The 27,834-nt window shown below is 45.2% G+C and overlaps 5 protein-coding genes across 5 annotated transcripts; 4 read left to right on the forward strand and 1 right to left on the reverse strand.

Moving 5' to 3' along the window:
* The first annotated feature begins 2,831 nt into the window (after window positions 1–2,831).
* On the forward strand, window positions 2,832–3,696 carry LOC128725896 (STING ER exit protein). The gene is made up of 2 exons (XM_053819670.1): window positions 2,832–2,952; window positions 3,021–3,696. The coding sequence occupies exons 1-2, from the start codon at window positions 2,832–2,834 to the stop codon at window positions 3,569–3,571; spliced, it is 672 nt and encodes a 223-aa protein (XP_053675645.1). The 3' UTR covers window positions 3,572–3,696.
* A 1,480-nt stretch (window positions 3,697–5,176) lies between these two features.
* On the forward strand, window positions 5,177–7,532 carry LOC128725541 (hexamerin-1.1). Its single transcript, XM_053819294.1, has 3 exons — window positions 5,177–5,287; window positions 5,378–5,505; window positions 5,588–7,532. Exons 1-3 carry the CDS (start codon window positions 5,197–5,199, stop codon window positions 7,445–7,447), a joined length of 2,079 nt encoding a protein of 692 aa, XP_053675269.1. The 5' UTR covers window positions 5,177–5,196; the 3' UTR covers window positions 7,448–7,532.
* Window positions 7,533–9,169: 1,637 nt separating this feature from the next.
* Window positions 9,170–11,530, forward strand: LOC128727555 (hexamerin-1.1-like). Its single transcript, XM_053821480.1, has 3 exons — window positions 9,170–9,287; window positions 9,378–9,505; window positions 9,588–11,530. Exons 1-3 carry the CDS (start codon window positions 9,197–9,199, stop codon window positions 11,445–11,447), a joined length of 2,079 nt encoding a protein of 692 aa, XP_053677455.1. The 5' UTR covers window positions 9,170–9,196; the 3' UTR covers window positions 11,448–11,530.
* A 2,748-nt stretch (window positions 11,531–14,278) lies between these two features.
* LOC128725580 (uncharacterized) lies at window positions 14,279–21,388 on the reverse strand. Its single transcript, XM_053819333.1, has 4 exons — window positions 17,665–21,388; window positions 17,448–17,579; window positions 16,960–17,357; window positions 14,279–16,903 (listed from the first exon to the last, which is right to left on the reverse strand). The coding sequence occupies exons 1-4, from the start codon at window positions 21,386–21,388 to the stop codon at window positions 14,279–14,281; spliced, it is 6,879 nt and encodes a 2,292-aa protein (XP_053675308.1).
* Window positions 21,389–26,460: 5,072 nt separating this feature from the next.
* Window positions 26,461–27,772, forward strand: LOC128726284 (dolichyl-diphosphooligosaccharide--protein glycosyltransferase subunit 4). The gene is made up of 3 exons (XM_053820084.1): window positions 26,461–26,532; window positions 27,272–27,387; window positions 27,635–27,772. The coding sequence occupies exons 2-3, from the start codon at window positions 27,287–27,289 to the stop codon at window positions 27,666–27,668; spliced, it is 135 nt and encodes a 44-aa protein (XP_053676059.1). The 5' UTR covers window positions 26,461–26,532; window positions 27,272–27,286; the 3' UTR covers window positions 27,669–27,772.
* The last annotated feature ends 62 nt before the right edge of the window (window positions 27,773–27,834 follow it).

Genomic DNA, 27,834 nt, shown 5'->3' on the forward strand with positions numbered 1-27,834 from the left:
GCAACCCGATTTGCTCTCCCAAAAAGGGTTGAGGGAAACCACGCTGCCATCTGGGGGTGGGAGTGTGGGACTACTTTTCACACACAGCGTGCACAAACACGCTGCAATTCATGCCTCAACACCGTGCTACCTCGCTCGCTCTGCCAGGCACAATACAATTCGCATACACACTCATCCGCATCTGGTGCTCCCGATAGTAGTAGTAAATAGTACTACCAAAGCGCGAGGATGGCAAGAAGAGTTCGGTGCACTTTGCGTAAACGGAACAGAAGAAGACGAAGAAGAAGCAAACCCGAAACCCTGCGCCGTGGCCCTCCGCGTGGTGCCGTCGTGTGTACGAGCTGAATTGCAGATGCAAAATGCATCACACCTCACACTGACCGGATACGCACGGCGTCTCTCTCACGGGGTTTAGTTGAGTCCTTTTCGCGCCAGCTTTGGGGTCGCTTTAGTTGCAACCCTTGCATCATTCTCCCAGGACGGGCTTTGCTCGATCCGCACTCCCCGCCATTCACACCAAGCCAGGTCATTCTCACCTTCACTTCCTGGGTCGCTTCCGTTCAGTATGCACTTTCACACACGTGCGCGGCAGCTGGCTGCACCATGCGTCCTTTCGAGGGCTTTTCTTATCAGCAATAATCAGCACCCAACCGAAACCCACTTTCGGCCATTTCCTGCCGTCGCTCCCAACAAAAACCCCACCACAACGCCACGCAACCCCTCCCCCACGGCTGAGGCCCTGCTGCCCAAGGATCACGCACGTTTCCGTGATTTGTTCTTCAGACACTGCGGAAGTTTGTGCCCTCATCACCGTCCGGCGGCGGCCATCTCGCTCGAGCCCGCTCACGCACCCGCTGGTTCGGTCTCGCTCACACACCGTTTTTTTATCTTCGGCAAAAATAGGACGCACTTCGGGTTTTGAAGCGAGAAAGGACGCGTGACGCCAGACAAGGACGAAGCGATGCATGCCATTCCATTCCTTGCTGCATCCTGTCACCACTCCCTCTTCCGCTCCTGCTGCTGCCTGCTGCCTGCTACTGGTGCCGCTGCACAGCCCACAGGGAAATGACTTTCCACACCAGCTAGCAGCCGCATGGCGGGTGGAAAATCTGAACCAACCCTCGCTGGCTTTCGCACACACGCCTGCCAAATGTTCACATTAAGGATTGCATCCGAAACTGTCTCGCCAGGCCCGCAGGCTCGCGCGCTGGTGTACGGCAAGCACGATTTTCCCTACACCCGTATGCACGAAATGTTCACCTTCACGATGGCCACGGCTTACGGCCAAGGATCTGTGGCTCCTTCGATGGTCAACCATACACGGGCTTCCGCTTTCCAGCAGCACAACCCGAAACCATCCGCACGCATCACGACAACGGGGGTGCACACTGTACCAGTAGTCACCAGTAGCACCACTCGACCAGGGATAAATAACACTTTTCACCACCCGTACCGTACTTACAGCGATCTAATTTCTACGCGAATCACTCCACCGCCGCTTCCGGTATGCGCTGGCGCTAGGTTACTGCCAATTAAGCTACTTTAAATATTAGTTTTTAAAGGTTTTCTGTGTAAGGCAAAATCTATGTTACTAGATTTGGAGTGAAAAAACATTAAGGGCCTTCTACACATATCCTGAAGGACAGCGAGACGTCTCACTGGAAGGGACACCGTTGCAATTTGGGTGGTCCATCTCGCGCATGCCGCTTCGCGCGTCCTTTACGCGAGACGAGGAATGCTGAATTTACGCTTATCGTGATGTCGGTGCAAAACAATACAAAATCGTTCAATATAGATAAAACAGTCGGTTGTCGGGAAAATCACAATTGCTTACCCATTCATTATTCAACAATTTTTCACAATAGATCCAGGATCTTCAAAATGCCTACTTATTGATGAGCATGGACAGGGTAGCTATCGACAATGTGAGTGAAGGCTGTTTTGGTGACATAGAGATTACCATTTTATTTTTATTTCTAGAAAATCATAAGTCAATTTTCATATTCATCATAAACTCCTTCAAAAACTGAGCTCTGTAAGGACACGGGTAGTTTCGTCACATTCAGCGAGATATTTCACTTTCGGTCTCGGTATGTGTAGATGTCACTTAAGATGCAGCCAATTTTTAGCAGACTTTAGTACGCCTCCTTCGAGCTCCGTTTAGAACAACTAGGCATTATATGAAAATTTAGCACAACCGTTGCGTCAAAGTTGTAGACCAAATTTTGATTTCTGATCTCTGCATCAACCCTGAAAGATTATTTATGAACGCATCGCCATTTATCGATATTGATGCATATTAAATGTAAGCCAATCTCTTCGTCCACCCAAAGCTGCTTGAAGGGTTTGATGAAAATAAAAGTACAATAAACTACATTCTGCGATTCGACTCGAACAGAGGACCGTTACTAGTCGTTACCGTTTCATATGACAACAACAACATGTCAAATAGAAACGATAACAAAACAACAAAAGTGATCCAAAGGTGATTGGTTTGTGTTTGAATAGAAGCTTGAGGGAAATGATCAAATAATGAACGCTTAGAAAATATAGCTATTATTAAATCAATTGCATTTTTCGACTTTAACGCACAGCAACAATTCCAGGACTTCCGTATCAAAAGATCACTAGAACCTGATAGTCGTTTCATTGCACTCGACGAAAAACATAAACAACTAACCAAGTTCATCAGATATAGTTGTTTTCTAAAGTTCAACGTGAAGTTTCATTATTCAAACTAGTCTACTATCAATCAAACAAGGTGTGTATGGGATTGATACATGTAAATTATTGAAAGTTTTTGAAAACCAGCTTCCCCCCGATAGATCAAAATGCCGAAAGTTGTATCCAGAAGCATTGTTTGCTCGGACTCTAAGGACAAGGAAGAATACAATGAAACCGGCCCATTAAATATTTACTACTGTTTATGCGGTCAAATGAGTTTGATCTTGGGTAAGTGACGATTCTCTTCGGTCAGTTTTGAGCGCAAACGTTTATCTTTCTGTTGTCACATTTCACAGACTGCACACTGGAAAAGCTACCACTTAGGCAATTGGACGGCGCAAGGGTGATCGATAGCGCACGGCATGCGAATAAAGTTAATGCGGATCCCAGCGAAACCGTTTTTATCCAGCGAGAAGCAGGCATTGAAAAGCAGCATCGCTTCAAATGCAAAAAATGTGGTCTGCCGTTGTACTACCGGCATAACAATGATCCCCAGGTGACGTTCGTCATACGCAGAGCACTGGTGAAGTGCAAGAGTGAGGCGAAAATTTCAGAAATCATCAAAACTCCTAGTGCAACTCTCAATCCCACGCTGGAACCGAAAAAAGTTATGGTCACAAAGCACACGAAGAACATGGGCAAGTTCAGCTCGGTAACTGTGTCAACTATTGACGAAGAGGAAGATGAGATTGAGGCCCGGGAGGTAGCGGATAGCTATGCGAACAATGCACGCATCATTGAGAAGCAACTAGAACGCAAGGGTGGCAAAACGAATGAAGATGTGCTGAAGGAAAAAATCGAACCGCCTCCACCGAAGAAAACCAGAGGAACTCTGCTAGATACATAGAGGTTCACAAAGTTAGTATGTGATGGATAGAAAAGAATTTAGTTAGGTAAGGTAGATTAAGAAAGGGGTTTAACGACGTACTATATGTTTGCGTTTGTGATTTTTGTATGTCCATATGCATAATATACCAATCATGCATGGTCTCTTTAAAATCATGCGTTGCCTCATCATGAAATCATGATATTAAAAACATACAACAAGCGCATGCAAAGCGAAAATGTATATTGATTGAGAATAAAAATATTAATATTGAAAATCAATAAAAAAACATCCATATACACTCGGTATTAATACATACATTTGCAAAGAACATGCCCATTAAAAGCGAATATTCAAAACAGTGTCCAAAGAAACGAGAATGAATAAAGTAGAAATCAAACTAGCTACTAAGGCAAAACACCATTTTTCACAAAAGTAACAGGAGAACATACTTTCTAGGAGGCGGCAGTTTTTAACCAGAAACGCTTAAAAATCATGAAACGCTTTAAATTAAAAGTTTGGTAATCTGAAAAATAAATGGCGCTAATTAAATCACAAAAATGGTTAAACTATTCGCTCATAAATGGCGCTTGACAGAATTTTAATTTCATGCTTGAAATGTTTCATGCGTGCTATAATTTAACGCCATAAAAATTAAATTAAATTAAAAACTTTTCAAATTTTCTATCAGAAAGTGTTATACATCTATATTTTTTGTAGCAAAGTTTCGTTCATCGTTCAATCGGAAAAATGTAACCTCTTAGCTGGCATGCTCTCCTGTTAATTTGGTGAAAAACTGTCTCCGTTTTGCAAAACAAGTGAACGATCAGTTTTTTTTATCTGACGTGGATAAAGATAAGTAGGATTGCTGTTTACCGTAACGGAATTGTTCTTAAATGGTACGATACAAGTAATGCATGGTGGGGGCAGTAAAAATATGAATTTATGAAAGATTAAAACTATACAACGGAAAGAATTAAACAAATTACTGTAAAACGATACTACATGAAATCGATATATTCTTATTGATTCAACGAGTGATTTAAAATGTGTGTCCAATCTTTAATCAAGGCGAATCTTCATGGAAGTTTCGGAACATAAACATTATTCATTTCATGAAACTTTACACGAAAGTAACATCAGAACTTACAAAGTGAGAGATAAGTGGGTCGATTCAACATTAGTTTAATAAAACAATATCAACATAGAAAAAACTAAGATGTTTTTATATAAGGTCGGATTAGGATAATTTATCTATAAATTGGTTCATTCAACAATATGTTACTATTCTGATTTAGTGTATAAAAACTAAAAGCATTTATTCAGTCATGACGCATGAAAAAAAAATTGCATAGTTGCACATGAAATTGGTGCATTTTTGTTAGGAGCTAAAATTGAAAGATGATAGCATAATCATTCGCGTTTGCCGAAATTCGGAGAGATAACCTCACAGGGTTTGACTTCACCATTGGCAATAGCAACACGAAATGCAAAAATGATAACAACATAATAGTATAAAACGCATATGTATCACAGAAAAACAATAAGAGCAAAATGTATACAGAGTTTGACTCATGGTATAAAAGCTCAGCAAGAACCCTCAAATCATCAGTCTTGTAACTGTAGTCAAGCGGAAGTTTGACAAGATGAAGCTCATCATCCTGGCGGTGACGATCTCCCTGGCAGTCCTTGCCAGTGGATCGTATGTTCCAAGCACCAAATACGAAGTGAAATATGGTAAAAAACACTCATTTAGCATAGGCTCATTTTTGCATATACCTACCTTATACGTAACGATTTTTTCCCTTTCATTATTGATACCCACAGCTGACAAGGATTTCCTGTTCAAGCAAAAGTTTTTCTTCGAAGTGCTCCGAAACATTCACCTGCCGCTGAAGTATGAGGAATACATGCAGTACACCAAGACCTGGGTCTCGGACGAGTCCAAGTACATCGTAAGTTTTTTTACTCGATGGTCTTTTTTTCCGTTGCATAACATTACGACTTACCTGTCACGTTGTTTCGTACCAATTACAGGACTTCCCCCAGGTCGCCGAGTTCTTCGACTTTTTCAAGAGCGGTACGTTCCTGGAGAAGGGTGAGGTCTTCACCATCTACAATGAACTCTACCTGCGCCAGACCTACGCCCTGTTCAGCTTCCTGTACAACAGCGCCGACTTTGAGACGTACTACAAGAATCTCATCTGGGCTCGCGACAACGTCAACGAGGGCATGTTCATCTACGTCGTGCACCTTACCGTGATGCACCGCACCGACCTTCAGGGCATCGTCCTGCCGGCCATCTATGAGATCTACCCGTACTACTTCTTCAACACCGACGTCCTCCGTTCCATCAGCTACAAGAAGCTGTACGATCCCAAGTTCGGTTTCTATGGCAACGGCAAATACAACGTCGTCTACGCCAACTACACCGCCACGTATCCGACGGATTACTACAACAACTTCTACAGCGAGGACATCATCAGCTATTTCACTGAGGATATTGGTCTGAACTCGTTCTACTACTACTTCATGATGGACTATCCGTTCTTCCTGGGCGGAGACAAGTTCGGACTGATGAAGGATCGTCGCGGAGAGCTGTACTGGTACATGCACCAGACGCTGCTGGCTCGCTACAACCTGGAGCGTATGTCGAACTATATGGGTACGGTCAAGCCGCTGGTGTGGCGCTTCCCACTCAAGACCGGGTACTTCTCGCTGCTCAGCTACTGGAACGGAACGCCGTTCAAGAGCCGTGACTACAACTACATGGTCACCGACGAGTTCTACTACAAGCTGGACTGGATCAACAGCTGGGAGACGAAGATCCGCAAGATTATTGAAGATGGATACTACTTTATGCAGGATGGATCGCGCATCAATCTCCGCCTACCGGAATCGATCGACTTCTTCGGAAACCTGCTCAGTGCCAACGTCGACGGTGTCGAAGCCAACTACATCGGATTCATTGAGGTGTTCTCGCGCCTGCTGCTTTCCGGAAACGATTACAACGCCTACAAGGTTTGGCCCTCGGCGCTGATGCAGTTCGAGACCAGCCTGCGCGATCCGGTCTTCTACCAGCTGTATGAGCGCTTCATGGATCTGTACTACTACTTCAAGCGTTTCCTGCCCAGCTACACGTACGACGAGCTCAACTTCAACGGTGTCGTCATCAAGGACGTCACCTTCGATAAGCTTGTGACCTACTTCGACTTCTTCGATTCGGATGTCTCCAACGTTCTGCCGATGCAAACGACCGACAAGTACTTCGATTACAGCGTGTTCGCTCGCCAGCGTCGTCTCAACCACAAGCAGTTCGGCTACACGATGAACGTCATGTCGGAATACACCGGAAAGGCCATCGTGCGCATGTTCCTCGGACCGAAGTTCGATCGCCTCTACGACCTGCAGTACTACAAGAAGTACTTCGTGGAGATGGACCAGTACCTGGTTGACTTCACCGCCGGCAAAAACACCTTCGTGCGCAACTCACGCGACTTCTTCTGGAGCGTCAAGGATCGCACCATGTACACCGAACTATACAAGAAGATCATGCTCAGCTTCAACGGACAGGAGAAATTCGCCCTCGACATGTCGGAGGCCCACTGCGGATTCCCGGATCGTCTGATCTTGCCAAAGGGCTGGACCAACGGTATGCCAATGCAGTTCTACTTCATCATCACCCCGTACACTGCCAAGACCTACGAGCAAGGATACCTCTACGAAAAGACCTTCTCTTGCGGCGTCGGATCCGGCATGCGCTACTACGACAGCCTACCGTTCGGCTATCCGTTCGATCGTGTCATCAACTTCAGCTACTTCTACACCAAGAACATGTACTTCAAGGACGTGTTCATCTACCACAGCGACGACTACAAAGTGAACCAGACTTACTAACAGGATTTCGCAGCTCCGTAGAGATTTAGATGCTCTAATAAATCAAAAACACAGCAATACATGACAAAAAAATTTGAGTGTGTTTTCGAGGCCAGATTATTCCACATTGCAGCTTTTATGTGGTCTACTATCAAATGGGGATAAGCAAAATCAAAACGTGACCAGTTTTCTGGCTACATTTAAGTCTCGTGTCCGTGAAAATGTTACTTCTTATATGAGCTTTGGTCACTTCCATATTTGAATGACCTCTGTACTGTTGATCTTTAATTTATGCATAATATAGTCTCAAATGTCTCATATAGATACATCTGACGTTACTATCTGACGTTATATCATTATGGTGTTATATAAGGTTTTGTTAATGTTACATTAACATAGTTGTCGAAGGCATTAACAGAAATGCTGCGTAGAAGAAATAGCACTTTAACTGCGTCATCAAATTATGCTCCGCTCTGAAGGAAGAGATCCTCGTACATTCCTGAAAAAAACATCCTCAAAATTCTTTTCATTAACTGGATCATGTGCGAATTCCTTGATGTTGGATACCAATGATTCGGTTGTAAATACAGGCCTCTTGATTGCTGTAGGTATTTATAACCATACGAAATGTTTACGTGTTTTAGCAGTTGCATCAGTTGGACATTTTTTCAACCAGTTTCATGTACATTTCGTTTCCCCGTTTTCCATTCAAATAGTGCTTTGATTAAATGATCTTCCTTTGTGGATTCGAAACTATCCAGTTAATGAGTTATCTCGCTATTTTTGATTTTTGCACCACACATCACGTGGTTTCCTGTCTTTAGCAGGATCCGTGCGAGGAAATGTGTCTTTAGCAGTATGATATTTAAATAGTTTTTTAAACCATCTTTTACTTATTTACTTTATCACTCATAACATCAAATTGTTGATGAATGTTTATACTTGTGAACAGTATAAATAACATAATAACAGCATTAGTAACATAAATAGAGCCATTTGTTAAATTAAATTTTAATCCAAGGGCGAGATATTCCAATGGCAAAAAGAATTGTACTGTTAACTGTTATCATTAAAAGTTATGAAACGAAATAATAATGATTTTTTTATAGAATTTTGCAATTGAACACATATTAATTATATGTTAACGCATTTAGTATCACTATAGTATGTTTCTATGCTTTGTTCTATTTAACAACGGAAGGGTAACATATTTCGCCTTTTCAATATTACAAATTATTTTGGAATTTATTTAATTTGATATTAAATTTATTTAAGAACAAAACGAAATATATGTTGAAAATATATCAGTATTTTTAAATACGTCGGATTATTTTTTAAAAAATGTATTCAAATGTACACTAGAACTAAATCGGTATTTTATGAATTGAACTAGAACAACCTATATTATCAACAGTCGTTTATGCTTCCTTTATCATACCAGCTAGCAACAAGCATTGTTGAATCTTAATTAATACGCGTTTATCACGTTATGCTGCAAAAAAATGTATAAACAAAATGATCGAGCATTGACCCGATAACGATGCGCTTTTGCAAACTTGCTTTAGACTGTTGCTTCGTCTGAAATCGACAGTGAAGAAGAAAGTGCACTTTTAATCACCTGCGTTACTTCATGCATTGCTGGTGACCGATAACGAGATCATCGTCAGAATGGAGGGTCTAAAGAAAGAGGATGCATTTTCGGTATAAAAGCCCGGTAAGAACCCTCAAATCGTCAGTCTTGTAACTGTAGTCAAGCAGAAGTTTGACAAGATGAAGCTCATCATCCTGGCGGTGACGATCTCCCTGGCAGTCCTTGCCAGTGGATCGTATGTTCCAAGCACCAAATACGAAGTGAAATATGGTAAAAAACACTCATTTAGCATAGGCTCATTTTTGCATATACCTACCTTATACGTAACGATTTTTTCCCTTTCATTATTGATACCCACAGCTGACAAGGATTTCCTGTTCAAGCAAAAGTTTTTCTTCGAAGTGCTCCGAAACATTCACCTGCCGCTGAAGTATGAGGAATACATGCAGTACACCAAGACCTGGGTCTCGGACGAGTCCAAGTACATCGTAAGTTTTTTTACTCGATGGTCTTTTTTTCCGTTGCATAACATTACGACTTACCTGTCACGTTGTTTCGTACCAATTACAGGACTTCCCCCAGGTCGCCGAGTTCTTCGACTTTTTCAAGAGCGGTACGTTCCTGGAGAAGGGTGAGGTCTTCACCATCTACAATGAACTCTACCTGCGCCAGACCTACGCCCTGTTCAGCTTCCTGTACAACAGCGCCGACTTTGAGACGTACTACAAGAATCTCATCTGGGCTCGCGACAACGTCAACGAGGGCATGTTCATCTACGTCGTGCACCTTACCGTGATGCACCGCACCGACCTTCAGGGCATCGTCCTGCCGGCCATCTATGAGATCTACCCGTACTACTTCTTCAACACCGACGTCCTCCGTTCCATCAGCTACAAGAAGCTGTACGATCCCAAGTTCGGTTTCTATGGCAACGGCAAATACAACGTCGTCTACGCCAACTACACCGCCACGTATCCGACGGATTACTACAACAACTTCTACAGCGAGGACATCATCAGCTATTTCACTGAGGATATTGGTCTGAACTCGTTCTACTACTACTTCATGATGGACTATCCGTTCTTCCTGGGCGGAGACAAGTTCGGACTGATGAAGGATCGTCGCGGAGAGCTGTACTGGTACATGCACCAGACGCTGCTGGCTCGCTACAACCTGGAGCGTATGTCGAACTATATGGGTACGGTCAAGCCGCTGGTGTGGCGCTTCCCACTCAAGACCGGGTACTTCTCGCTGCTCAGCTACTGGAACGGAACGCCGTTCAAGAGCCGTGACTACAACTACATGGTCACCGACGAGTTCTACTACAAGCTGGACTGGATCAACAGCTGGGAGACGAAGATCCGCAAGATTATTGAAGATGGATACTACTTTATGCAGGATGGATCGCGCATCAATCTCCGCCTACCGGAATCGATCGACTTCTTCGGAAACCTGCTCAGTGCCAACGTCGACGGTGTCGAAGCCAACTACATCGGATTCATTGAGGTGTTCTCGCGCCTGCTGCTTTCCGGAAACGATTACAACGCCTACAAGGTTTGGCCCTCGGCGCTGATGCAGTTCGAGACCAGCCTGCGCGATCCGGTCTTCTACCAGCTGTACGAGCGCTTCATGGATCTGTACTACTACTTCAAGCGTTTCCTGCCCAGCTACACGTACGACGAGCTCAACTTCAACGGTGTCATCATCAAGGACGTCACCTTCGATAAGCTTGTGACCTACTTCGACTTCTTCGATTCGGATGTCTCCAACGTTCTGCCGATGCAAACGACCGACAAGTACTTCGATTACAGCGTGTTCGCTCGCCAGCGTCGTCTCAACCACAAGCAGTTCGGCTACACGATGAACGTCATGTCGGAATACACCGGAAAGGCCATCGTGCGCATGTTCCTCGGACCGAAGTTCGATCGCCTCTACGACCTGCAGTACTACAAGAAGTACTTCGTGGAGATGGACCAGTACCTGGTTGACTTCACCGCCGGCAAAAACACCTTCGTGCGCAACTCACGCGACTTCTTCTGGAGCGTCAAGGATCGCACCATGTACACCGAACTATACAAGAAGATCATGCTCAGCTTCAACGGACAGGAGAAATTCGCCCTCGACATGTCGGAGGCCCACTGCGGATTCCCGGATCGTCTGATCTTGCCAAAGGGCTGGACCAACGGTATGCCAATGCAGTTCTACTTCATCATCACCCCGTACACTGCCAAGACCTACGAGCAAGGATACCTCTACGAAAAGACCTTCTCTTGCGGCGTCGGATCCGGCATGCGCTACTACGACAGCCTACCGTTCGGCTATCCGTTCGATCGTGTCATCAACTTCAGCTACTTCTACACCAAGAACATGTACTTCAAGGACGTGTTCATCTACCACAGCGACGACTACAAAGTGAACCAGACTTACTAACAGGATTTTGCGACTCTGAAATGACTGAAATGATTCAATAAAACAACTAAGCAGCAAATTGGGAAAAACTCAAAACATTTTCTGGTTCAATTTTTGTAACGTAAGATAATAATATATTCTGTATCTTTTTCATTTTTCCAAAAGCAGCTTACGAACATTTATTTACTGATGTCCACACCTTTTTTCTCCACTGTCCCTTTATTTCCATTAGTGTTCCGTTGATTCAGAATGACTTCATAAATTCATGTCACATTTTCAAACATCAAGGACAGCATGTCTTGCACACTCATGTTTATGTATTAGCTGAATGTTGCTTGCTTTTACAATCTGTATTCAAACTGATTTAGACTGAAAACCATTTAACATAGTATCACCACACACATCTAAAGATAGGGTTATTTTATTTTAATTCTTCTTTATAGGTCGTACCGCATATTTATTAACCATTGCATATTTTTGACTTCTTTCTTAGATTCGTGCGCTGAACCGAACTGTTTAGTATAGTACCATTTTCGCGCGTCCATTTTCTGTTGCAGATAATTTAACAGAATTTTGTACAGATGACTAGGCTGCCTAAGTAAATCCTCGCCTATATTGACTCTGCATTCCGACCGATATATAATAGTGGCGAGGGTATGTGCCCTGATTAAACTTCAGTTGCAGTCTATAGCTCCTAGATAATAGCGAAGTCAAATTTCGACGATGAATTGAGAAATTAAGCCATAGTATTAGTTTCTCGTAGTTTAGTAGCAAAGTAGAAACAGGTCAGAGTCGCATTAAGTAATGTTGATTTCATGCAAAGCCAAACGACTTAAATATTAATATTTAAATCAAACCCAATAAACGTAGCGAAGGGAATGTTGCAGTAGCGAGTAATATGGAGCAAAAAAGAAAATTTTTCTTCTTGTAAAACTAAACAAACCAAGCAAAAATAAAAATCAACAACGACGTCGAATAATACAGACGACTGAGGAGCAAAAGCAACCCTAAGCCAACGTATGGACGAAGACCTTTTTAAGAATTATGATGAATTTTCGTAACATTTTACCATTGAACAATACTATCGTCTTCGTCGTGCATCACAAACTACCTATTAGTACAAAGTTCCATCATATTATAAGTTTTTTCGTTACTTGAAAAATAATCAAATATATTCTAGAATATCAAAGAAGTACGTAAAGCGTTTAAGTATAATTGCAAAGGGATCCTTTAAAACTATCATTGGCAGAAATTAGGACGGTAAGTTCAAACAACGCATGTGCGACATAGTTACTAAATTAGACGAGATTAATAATATAAAAAGACAGCAAGCGACTAACCGGGATAGAATCACGGTAATGGACGAAATCGAAGCAATAAGAAAATATAATTAGTAGAACGATCACATGTCTGTCATGTTGACTAACTACTGTAAGATGAGGCTTTTGATGAATAATAAATCCCATTCAAAGCACGTACGGCAACGAAATTTAATAAGCCATTGCACGTAGATGAAATAAATTATTTTCATTTTATGAATATCGTAGTCAAACGCTTCAAAACACACGTCTTGCTTACGGATAGTGATGAAGAGATGAATCTCGCAATCAGAAAACAGACAATAAATTAGAAACCGAAAGCGCAAACAAAAAGCTGACCGTCGGTAGAATGGTTTTATCACATTGTTGCAGAAAATGGCAGTGGCCACAAAGAAAAAGTGTATGTTACTACTAGAACCAAGCATGAATAATCATAGCGATGACTATATCATACCAAGGAGAATCGCATGACAAGAAATATGTTAATCTAATTCGTTATTAGCCAATGCTCAGTATTATTAATTGGCTCAATCTTATTTATGCCCTAATGTTTCTACTTGTCTAGTTTCTTACTACTTTCACATCAATGAAGGATTATCGTTACTTATTATTGTTACAACAATGCATATTACTTGTATCAAATGGTTCCCCCATCTGCTCATCGAAAACTTCTCCTTGAAGAAGCTTTTTTAACTTTATTCATCATAGCTGAATCACCTCGAAAGAAAGGCATAACAATCTAAAGATTGAGGCATGATGCCATCTGGTTTGGTACTCGTGGGGTGAAATAAATTATTTTCATCTTTGTTATTCAAATGTAACAAACGGATAAATTACTTTTTAGTACTCTCGTGGTTTTATTAACCTTTATCACCCAACGCATAATGAAAGTGAGTGAATTCATTGATAATAAAAAAGACTCACATGGGTGTAGAGTGCGATGCCTCCATCAACGCTTAAATTTGATATTCTCTTGTTTTCTGGGTGCAACGTGTAGTAATTAAGAATATGTTTATGTTTATATCTTGCAACAGATAAGTATCACTACTAACGTATGTTGAAGTGTGCAGAAAATACGCACGCCATCATTTGTCAAACGGCGACGAGAACGAATGTTATGCTCATCTTCCTTTATCAGTTACACATTCCCTAGATATATGCATATAAATATGTGACTAGACATTTGTGATGAAGTTAGCAATATTTGCAAAAGAAATAAGTTTGAACTTACAATCATATTCGTGTATCGTTTATCGTTTGCACCTTTGCATGTGGGGCTTTTACGAATGCATGTTCTCCAAACCATCCTCCGTTTTTCCTTCGAAGAAAGAACTCTTCGTTCTCTTTTTAAACTAGGGATCTCTCCGAGGGAGAAAAATATTGCCGGATAACATAATTTCCATTTGTGGGGAAAGCCATTTCATCCTCTTTCCTCTTATCTATATATGTACGAGCTAACGCATACAACGCGTGATCCTCACGCTCGATTTATCTCAGAACAGCTCAACGGAGAACATCAGATTATTTTCTCCATTATTCCAGCATTTGCAGCACCATTGGATTATCAGATGCGTCCATGGAAAACGTGTTAGAACGCTCCAGTTTCGATTCGACGCGTCCACCAACCATCGATGATAAATGGGGTGGGCTATCGATCAAACACACTTCCGGAGGTATAGCAGTGATGTTTTTATCCATTGTAATGCTTTTCAGTGAGATTCTTGTGTCGCATACCACCGATGAACCAGTACCCTTGGAGCGATGTGATCCTCCACCCTTCGATGAGTGCTTTTCACCCTTTCGTTCGTGGTTTGCATGATGAGCAACGCGGTTGCTAACACCAGTTGAAGGTTGCTGACTTGCGGTTCCATCTGGTACCTTGGCCGTACGTCGCAGATGCAATGTTGTGTTGAATACCTTCCTGCTGCCAGTGCTGGGTGTGGCCAGCGAAGCTGACGAGCCCGATTTCGTGATATCACTGCCAGTTGACTTGTCACGAGTCAGCAGCAAGCTTGGCGATGAGGCGGCCGATTTGTTGCTCGAGTTGGTGGAGTTGGATTTTGGCTCGTGAGAACGACGGGCTAATATTTCCCGCGAGCGCTGAGACAAGAAGCTACGCTTTACGAGACCTATTCCGCCGCTAGCGTTTGATCCAACGCTTGCCGAGGAGGCAGTACGATTAATGCCATTAGAACGCAGCACACCAAGCCCCGCTGTCGGAATTGAAGAGGTGGAGTGATTCGTTTTAATGCCTCCCGTGTCTCGGGTACTTAGTACCGTCCGAGTGGATCCGCCGGCAGATTTGCCACTGCCCGGACGCTTCTCTCGGTGGAGATCCTTATCCTTGTTCGCGTGTAGCCCGTTCTTAACCGGTTGGGGCTGATCGACAGCATTGATCAATTTCGGTTTGAAGTACTCCTGATAAATGAGCGATTCGTGCGAAAGCGTGTTGCTCGTCTTGATAGAGTGTGATTTCATCGACTCCGCCAGTGAATCGATCGAAACATCCATATCCCCAATTGCCGCACGAGATGGTTTTATCGATGCGTTGTTCACATTTCGCATTTTTGCCGGAGACGAGAGGCTATCGAGCGAAAGGTTTGATTCGTGGCCGTGATTTTGTTGCTGTAGTTTTGAGGTTAACTTCCGATGGCCCATCGCCGGACTCGAGGTTCGCGTTGAGCTACCACTAGAAGAAATATTGTTCTGCGCGTGCAAATTTGCCGCATTTTTCGGTTTCTTCGGCTCCAGATAGCGCGGCTTAACGTTGCTTAGCTTCGTGCGCAGACTATTTACGGTTTCCGTCTTACCCGACGTGGCGACAGGTTTTAAATTTGCATGATCTTCAGACTGTGACCTTTTATGAGCGGTAGAGTGAGAAATGGGAGCTGCTTTACCGACCATACCGGCTCGCATACCATTAGCCGCCTGGCGTCCATTCGTCAGAGTGATAGTCTTTTTACCACCTTCAGGAATGTGGCTCTTCGAAGATGTTTTCAAAACGCGCCCATTTTCGTAGTTGCCCAGCTGATGCTTTGTTCGCTCTCGTTCTGTTTCGTGCGTTGTCGCCATAAGGGTACCATTCGCTTCATGAGCAGCAAAGTGCTTGGCCAGTTTGTGAGAACTCAGTAGCGCGGCGTTAAGATCGTTTTGGTGTAACGTGAACGTTTGCGTTTGTTGTGTCTTGTTGTTGGAATTCGAATTGGTCTGCCCATTCTCGAACAAGCGCTTCGTGTGCGCCTGTATGGCCAGGCGCACTTGGCGCATGTCGTTCGAGCGCGAATGAACTGACGACGAGGACGACGTTTGGGAGGAGAACGAATAGCGCGACCGTGATTTGCGTTCATCCGTGGTCTCCATCAGACACGCCAGCTTCTGGATCTTGTTCCGCAGTTCGACGTCCATTCGCAGCCAGGAACTAACACGCATCGCGCGGGCACATTGACGAATTAAGCACTGCTCCACAGCGGACAAGATAGCGTTCACCATGCTCACGAACTCATCACACCAGTCCATCTCTTCCTCTTGCAAATTGTAATCGACTTCTTTGCGACTTCCACCATCATTGCCCTTTGTTTGTTTTTCGTACACATTCACAATGTTCGTATTGTCGCTGGAAGACATCGGAGTCGACGTCGTGGTCGTCACCGTGAGCACCTTTGCCTGCAACAACTTCTGTAAACGAGTTGCCCTTGGGTAGCTCTTGCAAGCCTGGTCGGCACTGAGGTTATTCGCAGCTGGCAAGAGAATTGGTTCCACGTGTGGAATAGCCCAGCGATAATTTTGCCCAAGGGAAAGAAAACTATCGCTAGCCAAAAGCGACGCGAAGTGATCTGCTATGTAGTCATACGCCGCTTCTAGTATGTCACGGACCACATTCTCTACCTCCATCGACCATTTGTAAGGGTGAAGCAGCGTCAGCAACTGCTCACTGTCCAATATTGTCGTAAGGACACTTTCGGAACTGAGATGGGCCACAATTTGTTGCTTGCATCGATGCACGACATCCAGCGGGAGCTGAGAGAATTGCTTTTGCGACCAAATCTTCACGTAATGCCTGCAAACCCATTTCAAACACTTGCGGTATAGATCGTCCAGTCCGTGGTTCAGCGTTACAGGTAACACTTGCAACACGCCGTCGGTGCAACCAACGCAGGGCTAAAAACAAACGATCCAGTTATAAATATCGATTGGTGTCACTTACACATGATTACCTTGTGAAAGTTGTGGCAATAGTTGGTTTTCAACGCGTAAGCCGTCACCTCCTTCAGCCCTTCGAGACCAAGAAGATCGGACAATGCGGCCAGCTCCATCAGACTGATGCCTTCCGGTGGATGGGAGGCACCAGAGTAGATGTGACATAGCGCAAAGTGCACCGCCGCATACGAATAGCCCGGCAGCGTGATCACGTTACCCGCATTCTGCACCCAACTCCCAGCGAGAATTGCCGCAAAGTACTGGCAGCGTGATCGCAGGATGCACTTGTGCGCCCGCATCTTCTTCGTCTCGACCTCTATCGTCACGTCGGTGGCAATCTCCTGAAGGAACATCTTCAGCAAATCCTCACCCAAGCGGCGCGGTTGCCGGCTAGAGATTGACTCATCGATAGATTCTAAAGGGACGAGCGAGTTTAAACGGGGAAAAAAGTATAGAAAACAATTAGCACGAAGTGTTAAAGGTGCCCTCAGTTTCTGCAACGTACCGATACCCGACCGACTCGATGTGATGCTCGATGTGCAGGAAAAGTCCGAATGCATCATATCGCTGCCATCTTGACCACCACGACCACCGGTACCGTTCATTCCAACGTCCGAGGGAAGACTGTTGCTGAAAGCTACAACAAATGAGCAGAACAAAATGCGTTAACATTACATTTTCAAACTATGACCAATTAGCCGTGCCAGTTCACTGTCGATTACCTTTCGTCAGATGCGGAAACAGTCGGCTCAGTGAACGGGAGTTTTCCACCGACGACGAGATGAGGCTGACGAAGTTGTTGCCAGTCGAGCGAGACATATTCCACGAGTGCCGCTCCATCGACGCGACCCCACCGTTCGAGTGGTAGAAGTTCGATGTCTTCTGCTGCTGCTGCCTAGCGGATTGGCTGCTAGCACCGATTGCCGACCCAATCGTGTTGTACTTTTGACACTCGAACAACCGCGCAACTCGACTGGAACCGGCTGAATTTGACATGTTGCTTCCTCCACCACCAGCGCTACTGAGACCGTTCGAATGTAGCTCGAACTTGGCCGCCTGCTGATTCACTGCTGATGGTGGTTTATCCATGTCGGATAACTTAACGAAAGAGGAAGTGGTCGTTGACGCGTGTGACTCGACGTTCTCGGACACCGTTTCGAGCAGTTGCTTCTGCTTTTCGATCGTAGCATGCAGCGTTTCCATAGTGTGCTGCGCTTTGCCGCGCGTTGTCGTATTGGCCACATGGCGAGGAGAACTTTCTAGTGCCTCAACGATAGTTTCCATCTGCTTACCGACGCTGCTCGAGCTCGTGGTAATGGTGGACAGTTTGATTGGTTCCTCTGCGGGAGGTAGTTTCAGCGGTTGACATTCAACCACGTGCGCACTGGTGGGTTGCAGTAGTAACGTTTCTTCTTCGTTTGGATTGTTCTGAAATGTCACATCGTCTGTGTCGGTCGTAGTGGACGTTGGAGAGCCGTCCTCGTTCGATGAAAGAATCCCGTCAGTCACCGAACCCTGGCTGCTCTTATCGAATGTCTCGTTAATTTTTGCGTCCTTCCGCTTCTTCTTCACAGATGATACCATCGCACCTTCAACGGGAACGTCCGCTGGCTGACCGGGAACATCTTTCGGAGACACCTTTGATTCGTTGCTGGAGTGGCCCGAGTTGGAAGATATCGAGTGGTTCGAGTAAGTGCTCAGCTCTGACTTAGAACAGGTGAAATCCTCAAACGGTGACACGGAGGAGTCGATCGACATGCTGGAAGTCTTCGACAAAAGCGGTATTTTGTCCAGAATGTTCATGATGCCTCGATCGCTTGTTACGCTTGTCGATCGCTGGTAGGCACTGTTGCCGGCGATTCGTCGCTCATGGAACGCTCCTGCAGCGATACCAGTACCAACCTCACCGACGGTTGTATTCCATGAATGGCGTTTCGATTCGTGTCTGGCACCACCGCCGCTATTAACGGTATTTCCGTTTGGCCGACGAACCACCGGTGGTTGAGCATCTGCCGATCCGATAAACATGTAGTAAGGCTTACTCGTCTCATCACCCGTGGGCCCTAGGCTGCTGGGACGCACCGTCTCTCTGCCGTTGGCAGTTTCCGCTTGCACTGGTTGCGGCATCGAAAGCTTCCTCGGCATGGCGATGGGTTTGCCGGCATTCGTGGCGCTTCCGGTAGCGCTATCTGCCCCAAAGTCGATGAACATTGAGAACATATTCTTCCGGTCTGTTTGTTTCTCCACCGATTCCCCGCGCGACGATCCGGTCAGTGCGGATGCTGATGGTGGAGGAGTTTCCTGTTTTCCAACGCCCAGCTTTGGCGTGGCACTGCGCGTGCTCTCACTACCATCGTCCGAAAGGTCGATATAGAACCCTGTGGATTTCTTCATCAACTCGGACCGAGCCGTGCGCGGTTTGCTTACCACCGTGATCGCCTTTTCCTCCTCCGGCGTCTTAAGACTGCCCAAATCGACGAAAAATCCGAGACTCCGCTGGCCCGAGTGCTCGAGCGAATGCATAGCCGCCGACTTTTCATCGTCAGGACAGTTTTTCAGATCGACGACCCATGACTTTCCCGAGCCGCTTTTGCTGAGTTGCCTCGATGTCAGCCGGTCCTCGGAGGGATCATCGAAGCTGATGCTACCGCCGGACACGATCGGGCAGGTGTCGGTTCGCCGGCGAATCGAAGGGCTCTCGCATTGTTTCGGTGTGAAATCTTCGATAGACGCTCCGCCCGACACTATAGGAGCAGATTCGTCGTGCTTTTGCAGCCGCTTTGGAATCCTGATGGGGGTCGAATGTGACTCGCGATCCACCGAACTGGCCCGGCTCGTTTCATTGCCGGTATCATCCCCATGCAGCTGTCGATGAAGCGCAAGTTGCTGTGGAATGGCCGCAGACGACGTTACGTGCACGATCGAATTGAATGGTGTATTTGGATAGTGGGATGTCGACTCGACGTCGCTGGTCGCCTGCGTGCGGCTACTATAGTCGGCGGAACTGGAGTTGTATCCGCTAGTACTGGTCCCACCTCCACGAAAACTGTCCATCCGTCCACCCGTCCTTTCATCGTCGGCCACAACTCCACCGGCCGTCGCTCCAAGTGAATAACGTTGATTATCGCTAATCGTTAACGAGCTGTACTCGCCGTAGTTGGGCTCGCTACTCGATGAGTACACGCTGGGCAAAGAAAGGTCGCTATAGTTTTCCTCCGGAGCGAATTGCAAGCCCGACTCTATGAGATGGCCCGAGTACTGTTGGATCGAGTTCTGAAAAAGAAATAATCCCTGCTTCCTTTCGGCTTCCTGTCGTGCGAGCACCTCCTCACGCTCGCATCCATCCACACACGTTTCCGCCAAATCTTTTGCCTCCGTTAGCCTCAATTTGGACACGAGCAAATCGTTCGCCGGTCCGGCGGAGAACTGATCCTTCACTTCTACAGCCACCACAGGTTGTTCCTCGATTACGTTTGCTGCTGAGCGCGATAGTTTCTCGTCATCACACAGGATCGTCGCTAGCTGGACACTGTTTCCTCCTGCCGATGATGCCGGTCGTGCCCAGTGCTGTTGCGATTGACCGTGTGCTCCAACGCTGGTATCCTGGAAGGAAGGATACACCACCTCGTCATCATCGAACAACGATGACGCATCTATAAAGCATGGTTTCGTGGGAGCACTGTATGGCAGCGAGCTGTCAACGATCCTTTCCGACTCCTGGTACTCCTTCGTCTCGTTTTCTTCAGCCTCAGTGCCAGCAGCAGCAACAGCAACAGCTCCGGCCGTGCAGGTGTCCACACTGACTGGTTCCCACGAGTTAGTAGCGGTGGTCGTATCGGAGGAGAGCGAGTTTGATTTCATGATCAGTATTTCCTCGTTGTGCCGTTGCTTCTCTTCCTTCGTGGACGAGCGTGCTAGATCGAACCGTTTTCGCTGCACTTTTTCACCGTTTCCGTCACGGTTCGATGGTTCACAGTCGGACCCACTGGCCTCCTGCACTTCGTACTCGATTTCATTCACCAGCAGACCCTCGTCGTCATCTCCGGGGCTGCCGCCTGCCGCCAACTCGGCCACCGTCGCGTTCGTCGCTTGATTTATGCGCACAATGTTGCTCCACATCTCGTCCTCCTCTTCCTCGTCCTGTTCACCGTCATCGTCGTCATCCCCATCAACCCCGTGGCCATCGCTCGCGTCGGACGCGGGTGACTGCGGGCTGCCGGCGTCAACAATTTCGTAAGTGGACGCCGAATCGCTAGAGATGCGGTTCAGACCCTTTCGCAAATGGTCCTGCTCTGCTGGGTCCTGCCCACCGTGGAGCCGATAGTGGACTCCGGGAGTGTCGTGGTCTACCGGATCAGTCCCATCGGCCACGTAACAACTGATCGAATCCGTCTCGGTGTCATCTCCGCCGTTCGACGGCGATGATAGTACTCGTTGGGATTCCATCTCACACGTTCCCTCTGCACCTGTTCCGATGCCTGTGCTCCTGTGACAATACTCAAACCCGCCGTCGTAATCGGCTCCGTTTACGCTATTCGCCTTAGTGCACCTGCTGCCAAGGACACGACAGTCGTTCAGATGCAATCGCGTGTGACATGATGGCCAAGTGGGGTGTTAAATTATCTACAGAAAAAGAAAAAGAAGAACAGCAATTAACACATCGGTTCAATAGATTGTTCTTGCCCGACAAGGAAGTAAATGCTTGGAGCCAAACACGCGAACAAAAGAGAAAGGAAGCTACGGAAAATGACGATTATAAATACGATTTTTTAGAGCAATCGATTGACCTAGAAAATTCGCAATCTTTATTGCACCCGCCTGAGCGGGCTAAAGCGATCTGTTCAATTCTATCAACTCTTATTCAGCTATTGCGCATCAGTTACCGAAACACCTTAGTTTTTCTGTCCATAAGAAACAAACTTTCATTAACAAACCCACTACAAGCCTTCACATCTGCTACTTACAACTGATAAGCTTTGCTTTTGTTTTAACAATTTAGCGTTCCACAACGTTCAAGTTATTGCTCGAAAAAAATCAAACCCGCACACGCCACAAATAGAATCCACACGCTGGTGTTTGACGTTAGTGGAATTAATTCAACCATTCGTTATCCGTTTATTGATCGCACATGTTTGCCATCGTCCGCCCACATGAGCTGGTGAGCGCACACTTTCAAGTCGCGATCAATTTCCGTCCATTCTATTCGTCCATCATTGCGGAACGTCTATCAGATTCTTGTACCTCCAGAGGACAACCTAAGGCTGGAACGCTGGACTCTAACACGGAACATCCGTACGACGTCTCTACTGCGTTTTCGGGTCACAATTCGCCAATCAACTAATTGCTCCCGCAATTAAAGATCGTTAATTGTTGCGATCTTTAGCGCTACGGGTTGACTACGGGTCCCGTCTCCCATTCCCGGGCAAATCCACCTTGACGATGATACCATTTATGGACCACCCGATTTATGGTACCGTCGGTCCGGGATGTGCTGCAACGGGGCTTTCGGTACTGCGGTCCAGGTCATTAGAATTACCGCCAAAAACAGAATACGAGCGCGCTGGAACTCACGGAAAGCACCAAAGGAATGATGACCCACCCCTAATTTGTTGGCCCAATTCCACTCAGTGACGGTTAGCTGGAACAACGACACCACAAAGAAGCGACGAGACACGCGGCACAATCCGAAAGATCTTCTCCACCAGCAATATTGTTGATGTCTCGAAATGATGTTGATGACTGATCGCCTCGTTGCTCAGGTTGAAGTCACCGAGTCTTTGCTCAACGTTACCGTCATCGTTGTTGTCGTCCTCACGTTGTCGCCGTTCGCTTCGTTGGGCTTTGATGGACTAACTGAGGGTGGCAGAAGGTGTTTAGGGGATGGGATGGGCGTTAAAACATGCGTGTTCGATCGCCCATACATGAGAGGGCACCCTCGACTCGTCACAAGCGAAGTTGAAAGTAAACGAAGAGAAAAAAACGCGCTCGACACAACTGCGGACTAGTAGTCCCAGCTTCGGTAGCAGCTTTTTTTTTGCTTCGTTGAAACTATGTTGCAATGCTTTTCCATGCTTTCGGCATGCACCTAGCTGAAACGGCCCAAAAAATAAGCGTTACCGTTTCATTACCATAAATAGCCGCACACCCGAAAATAAGGCGAAGGGGAAATTGTGTGACGAGCTGTCCAAAAAGCGATTCAGCAACATTGTGCGTTCCCGTACCGGTAGGAGAGATTAGTGAATTCTAGGGCGGTGGCATTTGGAATATCAATCGAAGTGCTGATTTGTGTACACGGGCATGATGCTCGATTGTTTGGCGATCGTGATCGTACAGTTTAATGTGCATTATTATTATTCTAACAGAATGTAGCGCTTCCATACCGGTGGCCTGTATGGTGAAGAAACTTTCCAGGAATGATCCTGGTACGGTAACGTACATACCAACGAGTATGTGAATATTTGAGCATGCTTTGCAGAATTACTTTAGCATGATTACGGTAGGAAGGAACTTTTTACACGAGCCATTATTCGATTATTGCGATCTGTCACGTAAGCGACAAGCCATGGTACACGATACATTTTCTTAAAAAAACTGTGGAATTAGAGAAACAATATCGCATGTATTTTAGGATATTTGTAGATGAAATAAACCGAAAGTTTGCAGTGAAAGGAGGACCCTTCTTAATACCATACTTAGCGCCGTCCTTCAGATGAAAATTTAATGATTGTCCCATCGTTTTTGTGCTTTAAAGTGCTTGTACACCTTTGCCTCCACACTTGCAAAGAATTCCCGTATGGTCGTGCTAATCTTTGCCAATGATCGTTGATCCACAATGACGCACCCCTGTGCGTTTTCCAAACCCGCACCCTTAGCTAGCCTTTTCGGCAATTTGCTGCACCTTGTCCCCACCCTCATGACGGCGATACCCACTGACCGATGATTATAACGCCGGGGGTCACACAAGAAGCAACAAATAAACGCACAACCCATCACCCAACCACCTTCGTGCACAATAGAGCGCGCGTGTGGCCATCATCCATCGGTCGCGGGAGCTGACATCATCATGGCGGGACGACTATTTATGGTTAAAAAAAGCCCACACATCGGACGGAACAGCGGTGTGCGACGGAACCGGGCAGCAATGGCTGAGGCAACGAGGGATGCCCGAAAAGTGTGAAACGATTTGTGCATTAATGATGGCCATCCGTTACGGAAGAGAAGGCTTGCAAATCGATAACGAAAACGAATGACCACGGTGATTTCAGCCCCAATTGGGGTTAACATACGCGCATCTGAATCAAAGGCGGTGTTGGAGCGACACATCCATGTCCAGAGAAAGGAAAAATTCAAAAATACGGGTAGGAAAATTCCGTCCAATAATTTTCATTCAAAAGGTTTATTATCAAAATCATCTGTTATTCCTCGATACATTTTCACTCTGATACGATATAAGGCGGCTGTTTGGCCTTGACTCGAGGTTTAGTTTCCGCCATACGAATTGGCCTCTATTGGAAACTATCCTCTCCGGTTCTGCGTATTATGAAAAGCCGCGTGCGGCGTAAAAAACACAAGCATGCGTGCACTGTAATCGGCGTGCTCGATGCGGCTGCGTTGGGCAACAAAATCAATTATTCATCGTCCTCATCGTGGCGGCATTGCTTCCCATTTTTGGGCGGTATCGTCCGATTGGGATGGGGATCTGGCGGCAAGTTCGAAGCTGCTTTCGTGCCCACCCACTAGCGCTTTGAGCTCAGCGATCTTGTCTACATTTGTGAGTGGGATTTTTCATTGACATAGCAAGGTGGGGAAGAATTATAGACGGTCGGAATGCACACAGATTGGCAGAACGATACTGTACTTTGCATACACGATATTTACATCCTACCTTGAGCTTGAAGGTTACCATTTTGGGAAAAGTAAATGTCTGAGGAAAACTAGAAATAGGGAGCCACTAGTAGATGACCTTCGAGAGGTGTCATCCGTATCGTTTTGTGGAAATGCCTCGCACTACAGTCCCTCCCACCCAAATCAATACTATTTACGCAATGATGCAATTCTTGTTAATCTCTCTTTCTCTTCCCTTCTCTCTCTCTCTCTCTACCTACAGCACGTTAATTTATGCATCGTGTTGTTGATTCAACGTAAGATTTCCCATCATCCATCCGTCATCGTTTGTTTCGAATGCGCTGAAAAAAGGGAAATGCAACATAGGGAGAAACTGCACGGCGTAATGGCACTGCCAAGAAAAAGGTATCCAAAACCGCATTCAATCTACGGAACAACGATTCTTCACCTGCAGCGGCGGTTTTGTTTTCCGGCCTCATACCATACTTTTATATCGTAGCCCATGCTTTTTACTTCCATTTCCAGCGCAGTGGTTCCATGGTGCACCACCGGTGCTAAAGCGCCATTCCATCCCACCGATGCAATACACCATATTTCGCATTTCGTTATTCTAGCATAAAATTTACCTTTTTTCGTTGCTGATCATTTGCTGCGAGATGGTTTATCGGTTTTTATTTGCGGTGTGAAACACATGCACCAACCCCAGAAGCGGATGTATGAGGATATATGGGGTACTTTTTTCACAACTGGCACATTTTCATTTTATCCACCGTTAGCACCATCGTTACGATTACGCATATTTCACTCGTATATATGCACAGCCCAGTGGGTATGGTTCACAAACGCACGACACTTTTGGCATCTAAATCGTAAAGGAACCGTGCACCAAGAGTTCCAAAGAAAGAGGATAGCGACTTTCTTCGGGCGAGTAAAAGTTTGTTCGGTACGAAATTTCTCTTTTGTCGAGCCAATCGATATTTCTTCTTCTTGTTGTTTTACTTCCTCGTAGTGAAGAGCCTGAATCCTCCTATGAGACTCACTTGGGTAAAATATTCACAGAACCTTTTCAAATTCTTCTATTTCCGGTACTCGTTATTAACCTCTTCGAAGGAATAGGAACCAAATTCGATTTTATGTTGAAAATTGACGAAAATCTTAGCTAACAAAAATACCGATCGAAACAATCGCGCGTTCACACTCACGCACATAATGTGACAAAACAAATGTCTCTTTCAAATGCATTTGCGTCAAACTCGCTGCCGTTGCATTTATTGCACCAGATTCACGTTTATTTAATCTTTTCCAATAAAAAATGTTATCTTCAACACGTGTTTTTACACGTGCTATCGAAAATGTTCTCTTCAAAAATTTGTAAACTATTGATCATATAGTTTTGAAGATCAGATGACTGGAGAACAATGAATGGATTTTCAATAAGTTCTTAAAATTAATGACTTTACTAGCTGCAAAATCATCCTTCTGTAGTTTGTAATACTTTGTAGTGCATAAAATGTAACTTTGAACTGCACAAAATTAATAAACAATGATTTAAAGTTGTCTACCATGTGATTGATTGTGGCACAAACAGCTGCTAGCATGGTTTCATGAAATGTCAACAACACACTCTTGAACGATGACGTTCAATTGTGCCACTTTGTACAAAACAAAAAAGCAAAATCGCTGTGTCTTGTTTATACATTCTCGAAGGAGCTTGTTAATACGATTTCCGTTGTTTTACAACTCGTGTAAGTTACAATAACAGTTAAAGTTGTGAAACTATCACATTCTCTCACGCATCCAAATATTCGTCTGTTATGTTTAAGCGCTTAGCCTCACAATATTCATTTTTGTTGTTAAGCAAAAGACCTTCATCGATATGACGTGTACCTTGCCGGCCGCTTTACGAAATTTCAATCATGTTTAGATTATCCTATTTAGGCATTCTGAAAAACAACAATGTCCATAGACTAAGGAATCTCTTGTAACTGGCATTATTAATCTGAATGAGGCAAACAAGAACTCTGACCTACATACTTAAATTGATTTCCAAACTAGCACATTCCACCCCATGTTATTCCGAATCAACTATCAGTAATACTGAAATTTAGAAACACTAACAGGAATCACGCAACAAATATTTTTCAAATCGGAATATACCGTTTCATATGCATTCCTATTGCAGTAATCGCGCTTGCATAAATGCTCTTTGCACACTTGTTATGATGCCATGTTTCCGATTTAATGATTGCGTTTGAACGTGCAGAAATTCAATCAGTTGTTCATTAGCTCGAAAACATTCCAATCGCTGCTTGCCTCGCGGGGTACATATTGTCCAAATTTTCTAGTTAGGTTTTAGTTTCAATTGGGCTGCATTCCACAACTGAATGCTGCGGTCGACACCCCCTTTCCACTCACTGGCAGCTTAGTAGTGATCCCATTCTAATCCTCATTATTACTTCTCTTTCATGCGCAACGTGACCGTAGGTAACTGTATCCAGCATGATTTCGGACGTTCAACTGGCCGTGTTCTGCAATGTTTTGGGAGTGTTCCTTTTCCTGCTGGTCGTAGCATTCCATTACATAAATGCCAACATGGGAAGGTATGTTTGAACAAATGACCTCACCTCTACTCTGTCCACGCTCCATCACTTTGTGGTGGAACGCTCGAATGAGCATGGACGACCAATTACGCGTTCATTTTTTCCCTATTCGATCTAAATGAATTTCCTTTTCATCATATATTTGATCACTGGGCGCTAACCGCAACGTGCTGACTGGCTGTGGTTGTGGAATGAATGGCATATATCTGATGCACCTGGGTCGGTTCATTCGTGGCACGTGCTGTAGCATGCGAAGTGGTCCTGGATCAAGACACAAATGAGGTATGTCGCCCTAAGCCGGCCACATGGATCCGGCGATGGTAACTGCAAGCAGCATCAGTTTCGTACAATATGTCTCAATATGTAACGGATGAAACGATTCCTCTCCAAATAAAAACAAATAAATTCTTAAACTAACTGAAAGCATTCCTCGATTTACTTCGTACA

The sequence above is a fragment of the Anopheles nili genome, chromosome 3 (genome assembly GCF_943737925.1).
Source record: "Anopheles nili chromosome 3, idAnoNiliSN_F5_01, whole genome shotgun sequence".
Classification (NCBI taxonomy): Eukaryota; Metazoa; Arthropoda; class Insecta; order Diptera; family Culicidae; genus Anopheles; species Anopheles nili.

What these genes read in the sequence shown, in the direction of transcription:
- LOC128725896 (XM_053819670.1), top strand. Translation starts at nt 2,832, where the DNA reads ATGCCGAAAGTTGTATCCAGAAGCATTGTTTGCTCGGACTCTAAGGAC. An exon ending in TCAAATGAGTTTGATCTTGG is followed by an intron (nt 2,953 to 3,020) that starts GTAAGTGACGAT and finishes CACATTTCACAG; the next exon opens with ACTGCACACTGGAAAAGCTA.
- LOC128725541 (XM_053819294.1), top strand. Translation starts at nt 5,197, where the DNA reads ATGAAGCTCATCATCCTGGCGGTGACGATCTCCCTGGCAGTCCTTGCC. An exon ending in CAAATACGAAGTGAAATATG is followed by an intron (nt 5,288 to 5,377) that starts GTAAAAAACACT and finishes TGATACCCACAG; the next exon opens with CTGACAAGGATTTCCTGTTC. An exon ending in CGGACGAGTCCAAGTACATC is followed by an intron (nt 5,506 to 5,587) that starts GTAAGTTTTTTT and finishes TACCAATTACAG; the next exon opens with GACTTCCCCCAGGTCGCCGA.
- LOC128727555 (XM_053821480.1), top strand. Translation starts at nt 9,197, where the DNA reads ATGAAGCTCATCATCCTGGCGGTGACGATCTCCCTGGCAGTCCTTGCC. An exon ending in CAAATACGAAGTGAAATATG is followed by an intron (nt 9,288 to 9,377) that starts GTAAAAAACACT and finishes TGATACCCACAG; the next exon opens with CTGACAAGGATTTCCTGTTC. An exon ending in CGGACGAGTCCAAGTACATC is followed by an intron (nt 9,506 to 9,587) that starts GTAAGTTTTTTT and finishes TACCAATTACAG; the next exon opens with GACTTCCCCCAGGTCGCCGA.
- LOC128725580 (XM_053819333.1), bottom strand. Translation starts at nt 21,388, where the DNA reads ATGGAATCCCAACGAGTACTATCATCGCCGTCGAACGGCGGAGATGAC. An exon ending in GTTTCCGCATCTGACGAAAG is followed by an intron (nt 17,580 to 17,664) that starts GTAATCGACAGT and finishes CATTTGTTGTAG; the next exon opens with CTTTCAGCAACAGTCTTCCC. An exon ending in ATTGCCACAACTTTCACAAG is followed by an intron (nt 16,904 to 16,959) that starts GTAATCATGTGT and finishes GTTTGTTTTTAG; the next exon opens with CCCTGCGTTGGTTGCACCGA.
- LOC128726284 (XM_053820084.1), top strand. Translation starts at nt 27,287, where the DNA reads ATGATTTCGGACGTTCAACTGGCCGTGTTCTGCAATGTTTTGGGAGTG. An exon ending in ATAAATGCCAACATGGGAAG is followed by an intron (nt 27,388 to 27,634) that starts GTATGTTTGAAC and finishes CACGTGCTGTAG; the next exon opens with CATGCGAAGTGGTCCTGGAT.